The following is a 10,363-nucleotide window of genomic DNA, read 5'->3' as shown; positions in this document are numbered from 1 at the left end:
GGGGGATTCATAATCTTTGGGTCTTTCGGTAAAAGTGGCGTCAAGAGATTCAAAGAAAATAACAAAAAAAATAACAACTCAAAACTACGACGTTTCGATCGCAACACGAGCGTTCTTCTCGATGACGAACTCTTGTGCCGCGATAGAAACGTGGTAGTTTTTTTTTGTTACTTTCTTTTGAACCTACCTACGTGGCTTTACCGAAAGGCCCAGAGAATCACGGATGCAACGGCGATCGCGCGTGACGACCGTTCGGCGTGTGTGACGTCGCTGCAGCGGCCGCCGAAGATAACACGCTCTGCGCCGGTCTTTTTGTTTTGCTATCACAGAGTTTTCGGGCATCGATGAAGCGTAGATCACATCGGACCATCTTTGGTGACCCCCCCCCACCCCCTGCTAGAGGGCGGACGGAAAGACGGACAGAGCCAACGGATGGACAGACGGACAAAGCCAATCAATGGCCAAAAAATTTCACAAAATTATTACTGAGCTAAGAATGTCTGTTTGTGTGTAACGCACGTGACGTCACTCCACATGCCGCACCCCCCCCCCTCCCCCCATCATTAATATTCATGAGCGGGTGGATTTTTACACTCGCGCAGAAGGTCGAGCGGAAATACAAATGTTTTTGCAAATCCGCATTGAGTTTGACGTTTCTTTATTGAAAGTGAATCTAATAAATAATTCTACGCAGCAACAAAGTGGATTTGGTGTCTTTATTTATTTCTTCAGCACTTTAGACAAAAGGTAAGTCTAATTTATGCTTCTACATTATGGTAAAATAGACATTTCTCGGTGATTTTCCAGATATTTGTATCGAATTCCAACTTATTTCAACCCCAGCGACCGAAAGCAAAAGAGAATAAAGTATCAGAGCAGTGAATTTGAACAAATTGAAGGTCATATTCTTGGTTCTTTCGGTAAAGTCACGTAGAAGGGAAACAATAAAATAATTAAAATATAAAACAATAAAATTCTCACGACGTTTCGACTGCAACACAAGCAATCATCATCAGGTGTGAAAACCACAGCAATACATTTTATTATTTTATTGTTTCCCTTCTACGTGACTTTACCGAAAGAACCAAGAATATGAATCCCAGCAGTCACGAAAGCATTAAATCAAAATTGAAGGTCAGTTTATATACAGTGCTACAGTGACATGAAGTGAGGTGTTTTATGGCGTCGTTTTGTGCAAGAATCACTGCCATTAGTAGTGTTACAGTGAAATGCAATGAAGTGTTTGATGACATACTTCTGTGCAAGATTCACTGGCATTAAATTTACACAAGACACCATTATACTCTGCTCAAATTTTGTCCGTCAATATTACAGCTTCCGTCCAAGGACGGGCAAACAAGCTAGTGAAAATATAAAAGCAGAAGGTATTTACTCATTATTACTGGAGCAGTGGCACGACTACATTTCATTTCCCGGCCAAAGCTAACATCAGCGGCGAGTGACATCTGAACCGATTCTGGACTGGGTCTCTCTCTCGCCCTCCTTCACCTAATCCACAGTGACCACGGCGGCGAGATGTTAACTGCCTCGCTTGGTACGCAGGTGACCATGATTTAGACGCAGACCCCGACGCCTATACACATGGAGTTTGCGTGTCTCCCTCTTCCCCATGGTCACGTGTGTTTTTTCAAACGGTGCTCCGGTTTTCCCCTCCCCATTTAGAATCGACGCCGCTGCTGTAAATGTCCACGTGATGACGAGCCACTTGGTCGCGCTATCATTCGTGGTCGATTCTGCAAAAGAGCTACATAGCTCAGTGGGGGCCTTGCATGTTAAAATAGAAAAAAAAATGTTAATCGTTTAGTTTTAGACCAGCTCCATCACTCTGCACCTACATTCGAGCAAGCACCGCCAACGATCATCCCAACAACCGCTCGTGTGATTAAACCGAGTTTAATGCCATTAGGCAAAATTCTGGTGACTAAAAATATCGGTTGGACCGTCACGCAGCCAAAATCCCACCTGGGTGGCAGGGCGAGAGTAGGAAAGTGCTGCCCTCTACTGAGTGTGGACAAACGGTCACTCGAAGGGATCTCTGATACCTGCTGTATATTTGGAGTTTGCAAGGTTTTCATCGTGGTGGTGTGGATTTTTCTCCGGGTCCTCTGGTGTTCCCCTCCACATTTAGAATCAACGTGCGCTCAGAGTAATTGGCTGCTATCAATTTCCACGCCATCAGCCACTTTCGCCGATCTATCATTTGCGGCCAAATCGCTTCTGAAAAAGAGCTGTATAGCTCAGTGGGCCTTACCTGGAGACATGAAGACAGTTTAGTTTTTACAACATGGAGATTGCACCGCTCTGCGGCTGCCCCCCCCCGCAGGGGCTTCTTCGTCTCGTGCCGACGCGACGCCGATAACAGTAACAAGTGGCACAAAGTTGATCGGAAGAAATCAACAGCAACAACAAAAGCAGCAATTCTAATCGTGTCAGATAACACCGCCGGCAGCATCGCAACGGCTCCGAAGCAGGACACGGTGCCAAAGCGCCGCCCCCCCCCCCCTCCCCTACGTGTGTATGTTCAACTTCTTTCACACCGTACGTAGCCAACCGTGCTAATCGGTTGCCTACGCTATCCGCAGGCCACCCGAATGAATCTCGGCAGCAGTTCCGCGGCGTCCGCTTCCCGCGGGGCGTCGCTTACGCGAGGTGCTGCGCGACCGCCTGCTCGCCGTGCCTCTCCCAGCTCCCGCTCGTATCTCCGTGCCGGCGCTGGAAACTCTGCAGGTACTGTCGCTGCTGCTGCTGATGAAGATGATGCTGCTGCTGATGATAATGCTGCTGATGATGATGATGATTCTGCCGGCGCATGGGCATGTCCGGGAAGGGCTCGCAGAGTCGTCCGTCGGGGGACGAGTCGGTGTCGTAGTCGTGGGGCGAGCGGTTGGGGCTGGCGTGAGCGTCGCCCATCGAGTACGCGTCTCCATCGCCTGCACACAAAGACAAAGGTCCCCCCTGTAGCCTTAACAGACTTTTGGGACAAGTGCTGTTAGCGTAGTGGTACCTACGGAGGCCGGCACGACACACGAGGATGTGGGCGGCCAGCACCACGCCTTAGTGGCGATGTTTACACATTGACACGTGCGCGGCGACACGTGCGCGTGGCGACACGTGCGCGTGGTGACATGTGCGTGGTGGCACGTGTACGTGGTGACGTGTGTGGCAACACATGTGTGCGTGGGGCGTGATACCCGCTCGACCGTGATTATGAATCGGCGGCGAGCGGCACCCCATGTGCCCTGTACGTCGACCCGTCCTCTATACACAGGGCCCACAGACTTACATAGGCACCATGCACCATGGATTTATTAAGTCATTATCACCGCAGTGGCGGTGGTGGCATAAGCTGCCGCTGCTGCTGCACTTGGCAGCTGTGACGCAGCGGTATGGAGGCAGCGGCAACAACAGCGAGGGATTGGTGGATCACCGCACACGCAGATGTTGTTGTGGAACTCCCTACTACCCTCGACATCCACCCGTGGGTGGGTGTCGAGGAAGTGCCGTATTACCCCGGGTGACCAGGAGAAGGCGATACAGCGAGTGTGGACTCATCGCCATCTGTTTCCATCTGTACGGGGATCGAGCGTTGCACCATCGCACAAGGCGTGGGTTTTCTCCGGTTGCTCCGGTTTCGTCCCCACGTGAATAATTATAAACACGACCCATCACTGATTGGCTGAAACACGTCTTCAAGTAAAAATTCCAATGTAGCAGCAGCAGCGGCAGGCAGGACCCCCCAGAAAGTAAAAATTATGATAAAATAATTGGGAAGGGAAGGTCATACCCTCGTAGACGTGGTGCCCCACCAGAGATCCTCCCATGCCGGTCAGCAGTTGGTCACCGATGTCCATCGCTCCATACGACTGTAGGGGAACAGGCGGCGAGTGCGGTGAATTTGGGGTCGGCGTGTGGAGCGCACCGCTCGGCCGTGGAGTGCTTCGGGTGGGATCTCCTCATCTAGCAACCGACACTCTACCAGCGTGGTGAAGTATGGTCAAACAACCCCTTGGGCGGATTGATCGTGCGAGGCTGCGTTGGACACTCACCGACATTCCGTTGTAATCGGCGCTGTAATTATGGCCCGACTTTGAGCTCTTCACCACCACGCTCCTGACGAAAGAAAAAAAGGTGGCGGAGAGACGAGGTGTCAACAACGGGGCTCGTAATGGCCGTGTCGGGGTCGGCACTGCTGAGGGTTCTGGGTTCGAGTCCGGGTTGTGGTCGCCCGATCGCAGTGCAAAGCGAGGCAATGGGCTCAGTACATGTTGTCTGTCGCAACTGTTCCGTTCTCGTATGTGAGAATGGGCGTGCGAGCATGCCTACGTGCGGTCGACTCTGTCTCAAATGAGTCCCTGGTGCGGTGCGTAAACATCGCCGCTGGGGAGACAAAGGCGGCCGGGCGTGGTTCTGGCCACCCATCACCCTCGTGTGCCGTGCCGGCCTTCATAGGTGCTCGCTAACAGCACTTGCCCCCACAGTCTGTTAATGTCTATATGGGGGAGCCTCAACTTTGTCTGTGTAATTATGCGGGCAGCGGTGGCGTAGCGGTCAGCGCTACGAACCCAGCAGCACGATATCGATTCCCACTCACGGCCACCAACACCGGGGACGATTATCTGAAACGGTCCTGGGCCTCCGCTAGGTCGACTCATCCTGAAATGAGCAACCCGGTGCGGTGTGTAAACATCGCCACTGGGGGGGTGGGGGGGGAGAAAGGGCGGCCGGGCGTGGCGCTGTTGGCCACCCACCCTGCCACAGCGCCGGTCCTTCATAGGCGCCGCTACTCGCTACCACAGCAACTTGTCCCCAACAGTCTGTTGAAGGCTACACGGAGCGGGGCGGGGGGGGGTGGCGGGGAGGGCCGCTGTCTCTGTTGTTTGTGAGCCGCAGTAGTCACCCGGCGAGCTTGGGGGGCCGCCTCTTCTGGAACTCGCCCTCGTCCACCGTCCACACGGCGCCCTTCACGTTCTCCACGCGCACAAAGCACTTGTGCAGGCTCAGGTTGTGCCGCACGGCATTCTGGGACAACACACGCGCAAGCACGCGCAGCTCAGGCGTCAGGGTCAGCGGTAGGGTCAGGGTTAGGGGTAGGGTCATGGTTACAGGTAGGGTCAGGGTTTGTTAGGGGTAGAGTCAGGGTTAAGGTTAGGGTTAGTTTCTGGGTTTAGGGGTAGAGTCAGGGGTAGCGTCAGGGTAGGGGTAGAGTCAGGGGTAGGGTCAGGGTGAGGGGTAGAGTCAGGGGTAGAGTCAGGGGTAGGGGTAGAGTCAGGGGTAGGGTCAGGGGTAGAGTCAGGGTAGGGGTAGAGTCAGGGGTAGGGTCAGGGTGAGGGGTAGAGTCAGGGGTAGAGTCAGGGGTAGGGGTAGAGTCAGGGTGAGGGGTAGGGTCAGGGGTAGAGTCAGGGGTAGAGTCAGGGTAGGGGTAGAGTCAGGGTGAGGGGTAGGGTCAGGGATAGTGGTAGGGGTAGAGTTAGGGTTGGGGGTAGAGTCAGGGGTAGGGGTAGAGTCAGGGTGAGGGGTAGGGTCAGGGGTAGAGTCAGGGGTAGGGGTAGAGTCAGGGGTAGAGTCAGGGTGAGGGGTAGAGTCAGGGGTAGGGTCAGGGTGAGGGGTAGAGTCAGGGGTAGAGTCAGGGGTAGAGTCAGGGTAGGGGTAGAGTCAGGGTGAGGGGTAGGGTCAGGGATAGTGGTAGGGGTAGAGTCAGGGTAGGGGTAGAGTCAGGGGTAGGGGTAGAGTCAGGGTGAGGGGTAGGGTCAGGGGTAGAGTCAGGGGTAGGGGTAGAGTCAGGGGTAGAGTCAGGGTGAGGGGTAGGGTCAGGGATAGTGGTAGGGGTAGAGTCAGGGTAGGGGTAGAGTCAGGGGTAGGGTCAGGGTGAGGGGTAGAGTCAGGGGAAGGGGTAGAGTCAGAGTAGGGGTAGGGTGAGGGGTAGAGTCAGGGGTAGGGTCAGGCTTAGGGGTAGATTCAGAGTTGGGGGTAGAGTCAGGGGTAGGGGTAGAGTCAGGGGTAGGGGTAGAGTCAGGGGTAGGGTGAGGGGTAGAGTCAGGGGTAGGGGTAGAGTCAGGGGTAGGGTCAGGCTTAGGGGTAGAGTCAGGGGTAGAGTCAATCAATGAGTCAGGGTGAGGCTGTCACGTCGAAGAAGTCGATGCTCAGGATTAGTGCCCTCACCACCATCCACGTGGTGGCGTTGTTGCTCAAGTTCACAGCTGCACTGAGGGTTTAGTGTTCAGGGTTCATGGTTAGGGCTTTCTGGTTCACAGTTAGGGTCAATGGTTAGGGGTCAATGGTTAGGGGCCAATGGTTAGGGGCCAATGGTTAGGGGCCAATGGTTAGGGGCCAATGGTTACTGGATTATTGGTTCAGGGTGCAGGGTTTTTAGAGAAGCCTCTGACCTTCCACGTGGCGGCGTTCTTCCTGAAGTAGGCGAAGGTCTGAGTGAACCACGTGTAGATCTCGTTGAGAGTCAGCTGCTTGTCCGGGGCCTCCACGATGGCCTGAGGGTTCGGCGCCATCACCAACACCACCATCAACACCGATAACGCGAATTGGATATAACGCGATCGAGTGACCGGAACTACGTCACGCGAGTAGTAATAAGCGGATGCGCGGCTGTCTCGGCGTCGCATTGGGATGCTGCTGGATGCCTCGAGATGCGACCCACGCGCGTCGGTCTTTGTTCAGCCTGCGTACGCATCTCACGTGTTGTGCTTTACCCTATGTTATTTATTATAACGCCATTTTTCCAAAACGCGGTGTTCTTCAGAAACGCAACTACCACGTTATAGAACAGACTGCATTATTATCAACAAAAAAATTACAAAAGATTCCCCGTGTAGCCTGTAACAGACTGTAGGGGGCAAGTGCTGTTAGCGAGCAGCAGCTATGAAGGCCAGCATGGCACACGAGGGGGTGGGTGGCCAACACCACGCTCAGCAGCCTTCGTCCCCCCAGTGGCGATGTTTGCACACCGCACCAGGCACTCATTTGAGGCTGAGTCGACCGAGGGGAGGCCTGGGACCGGTTCAGACAATCGTCACTGGTGTCGGTGGCCGTGAGCGGGAATCGAACCCGTGTCGCCGGGTTCGTAGAGCAGCACGCCAACCGCTACACTACCGCTCCCCATTATTATCACCACGCGTGCACGCACCTGTCTGATGAGCGACGCGTAAGTGTACGGCGGCCGCACGTCCGTGCTCTGGTAGAAGTCGTGGCTCTTGGATACGTCTGCGGGACCATGGAGGAGACATGGGAATCGAGGCGTCACGTCCGTGGTCAGGGGGTTCACAGAATGAGAGCCGTTATTTATACGGGGTAGGAGGAATCTCATGAGCGCGGGAGGGAGAGAGAGAGAGCGGGCGGCGTTGGCATCCCCCCCCATGTCCTCACCGGGCAGCAGGGGACTGGCTGCCCTCTCCACCTTCCTTCTTGCCGAACCCCCTCCTCCCCCTGCTGTCGGCGTGACGACGCATCCAGGCGTCGCCGCGACAACGGTCGCCGGGGGCGGCACCGCGGGGCAAGATGTCGCGCCCGCCTGCGGTTGCGCCAGTAGCGCTGGCAGCGCCGACGACAGCGGCTGCTGCGGCGGTTGTAGCGGCGGCGGCGGCGGCGCCGGGGGCGGCTGAGGCTGCGCCGTGGTTTTAGCTGCGACGATGCCGGCTGCGCACAGCGGCGTCCCGTAGGCGCTCGCCGCCAGAGGAGCCGCGAGGGTGGCGGGGGCCAGCGGGGTCATTGCGGGGGTCAAACCCGGGTTCAACGAAGGGGCCAGCGCCGGGGGGGTGGCCGCGAGGAGGGCGGCCGCTGCCGCTGCCACCGCTGTGGTGGTGGTGGGGGGAGGAGGAGGAGGGGTCGGGGTCCTCATCGGCTCCGTCGCCCGGCAGACGGCTGCCGTGGATACCAGGTTGAGCTGCTCGCACACGACAAATGCGGCAAAAGTGGCACACTCGCAACACACAAAACGCACGCGACACACACACGCAACACACTCGCAACACACAAAACACACGCGTGACACACACACACACAACGCACGCAACACACACACGCAACACACTCGCAACACACAAAACACACGCGTAACACACACACAACGCACGCGACACACACACGCAACACACTCGCAACACACTCGCAACACACAAAGCACACGCGCGACACACACACACACACACAACGCACGCGACACACACACGCAACACACTCGCAACACACAAAGCACACGCGCGACACACACACACAACGCACGCGACACACACACGCGTGACGCACACAAGCAACACACGCGTGACACTTGCGGGTCTCTACGTGAGTCTATGGGTATCTATATATGAAGCGGTAACAGACCGTGCGTATAGCTGTGCTGATGAACTGACACTGTAGAGACCGCGAGTCCGGAACGTCACACGCACGCCGCTTGCCCGGGGGTTTTTTTTAAGAGCTGTTTGACAAGTGCCGAACCGTGCCATCATGTCCGTAACCCCACCCCACCACCGCCCAGCCGCGATGGAAGGGTCCGCTCACCGGCTGGTGATGCGGCTTCTGCTCGGGAGGCCCCACGCGGAGGTGAACCATCATGGCCTGCAGCCTCTCCCGCTCCTTCAGCAGCTGACCAACGACAACAACATCGTCGTCGTCACCACCGCCATCAAACATCGTTGCCGTTAACATCGTCGTCATCATCATCACAACCACCACTATTATTCCCACCATCATCTGTACTGCATCAATATCATTACCATCGTTGCCATCACCATCAGCATTATCCTCATCACCACCACCACAATTTCTACCATATCATCACCATCATTGCCATTATCATCAGCAACACCACCACCACCATCATCATCATTGCCATAATTGGAATTACCATCATCACCATCATCATCCTTTTCATTGACGTTACCATCATCAGCATTATCACCACCACCAGTCATTCCCACCATCATTGCCATTGCCACTGTCATCATCATCATCACCACCACCGTCATCTCTACCACATCAGCATCATCACTTCCATTGCCGTCATCAACATCATCATCTGTCGCAGCTAGCATCATCACCATCTTCATAATCCTCGTGTTCATAATCCTCGTGTTCATAATCCTCGTGTTCATCATCCTCGTGTTCATCATCCTCGTGTTCCCTCTGCTTCACTGGCATTAACAATTCCATCCCTACCACACATCAAATGCCACCAGTACCATCATCGTCGTCATCACAGCGAGCACCAATTTAAAATACGAACGCTACCACAGCCATCATATTCACCGCCGCGCCACCATCTGCCGTGAATCCCGTTATCCGCGCTCTACTGCCTTACTGGCGGATTAATGGGACTCATGTTTTTCGGCGGATAACGGGGTAGCTCTTCCCCCCCCCCCCCCCCGGGTGCCGTGTGTCCTCACCTTGATCTCGAGCTGGTCCACCACCTGCATCTGCACACGGCACTGGGCGGCGCTGCGGTCGTCCAGCATGTGCTCCGTGCTCATGTGCCTGCACCGCGCACCAGCGGCATCATCGTCAGCACCATCATAGTCACCATCGGCACCAATCACCAGCGGCACCATCGGCAGCAGCATCAGCGCCATCATCGTCAGCAACATTATTAGCAGCAGCACCATCAGCAGCAGCGGCATCATTAGTAGACTCGGCACCATCATCATCATCATCAGCAACATTATCAGCAGCATCCGCAGCAGCACCGTCATCATCAGTACTACGGTCAGCACCGTCAGCAACACTAGCGGCATCATTAGCAGCATCAGCACCATCGCATGATCGTCAGCACCAACAGCAGCAGCACCGTCGGCACTTTGGGCAGAATCAACGAGCCGGGGTCCATTCCGACACGATTGCTCGCGGAGCACCGGACTGATCCCTTGGCGCAATCCGCCCACGCGAACTCTACTCTGCCCGCCGACTTTGTCGCGTTGTTCGGCACTTTGTGATCGTCCGATCAATGGCGCTGAATGAAAGCACATCATCATCATCATTATTATTCTCCACCGCTGGACGATAGTGGCCATACCTACAGGAAGGATACCGACGCGTGGCGGACATGTGGCGGACACGTGGTGGACACGCGGTGGACGTGTGACGGACGTGTGGTGGACATGCGGCGGACACGTGGTGGACGTGTGACGGACGTGTGGTGGACGTGTGGCGGACACGTGGTGGACGTGTGACGGACGTGTGGTGGACATGCGGCGGACACGTGGTGGACGTGTGACGGACATGTGGTGGACATGTGGCGGACACGTGGTGGACGTGTGACGGACGTGTGGTGGACGTGTGGCGGACACGTGGTGGACGTGTGACAGACGTGTGGTGGACATGTGGCGGACACGCGGTGGAC

At 55.6% G+C, this 10,363-nt stretch overlaps 1 protein-coding gene across 1 annotated transcript in view; it reads right to left on the bottom strand.

Moving 5' to 3' along the window:
- The window catches only part of LOC116952230 (uncharacterized), a 67,631-nt gene that overhangs the window by 13,936 nt on the left and 43,332 nt on the right, over positions 1–10,363 (bottom strand). Inside the window, exons 9-17 of the mRNA XM_032971397.2 lie at positions 9,414–9,501; positions 8,530–8,613; positions 7,399–7,915; positions 7,160–7,236; positions 6,405–6,506; positions 4,919–5,040; positions 4,068–4,131; positions 3,806–3,884; positions 2,666–2,951 (exon numbers count right to left, since the gene is read on the bottom strand). Coding sequence (XP_032827288.2) covers positions 2,666–2,951; positions 3,806–3,884; positions 4,068–4,131; positions 4,919–5,040; positions 6,405–6,506; positions 7,160–7,236; positions 7,399–7,915; positions 8,530–8,613; positions 9,414–9,501 — 1,419 coding nt within the window. The remainder of the gene's footprint in view (positions 1–2,665; positions 2,952–3,805; positions 3,885–4,067; positions 4,132–4,918; positions 5,041–6,404; positions 6,507–7,159; positions 7,237–7,398; positions 7,916–8,529; positions 8,614–9,413; positions 9,502–10,363) is intronic.

The sequence above is a fragment of the Petromyzon marinus genome, chromosome 46 (genome assembly GCF_048934315.1).
Source record: "Petromyzon marinus isolate PM22_M1 ecotype Great Lakes invasive population chromosome 46, UKy_Petmar_22M1.pri1.0, whole genome shotgun sequence".
NCBI classification, from domain to species: Eukaryota; Metazoa; Chordata; class Hyperoartia; order Petromyzontiformes; family Petromyzontidae; genus Petromyzon; species Petromyzon marinus.
Note: the sequence above shows the minus strand (reverse complement) of the source record. Positions and strands in the feature narration are given on the sequence as shown.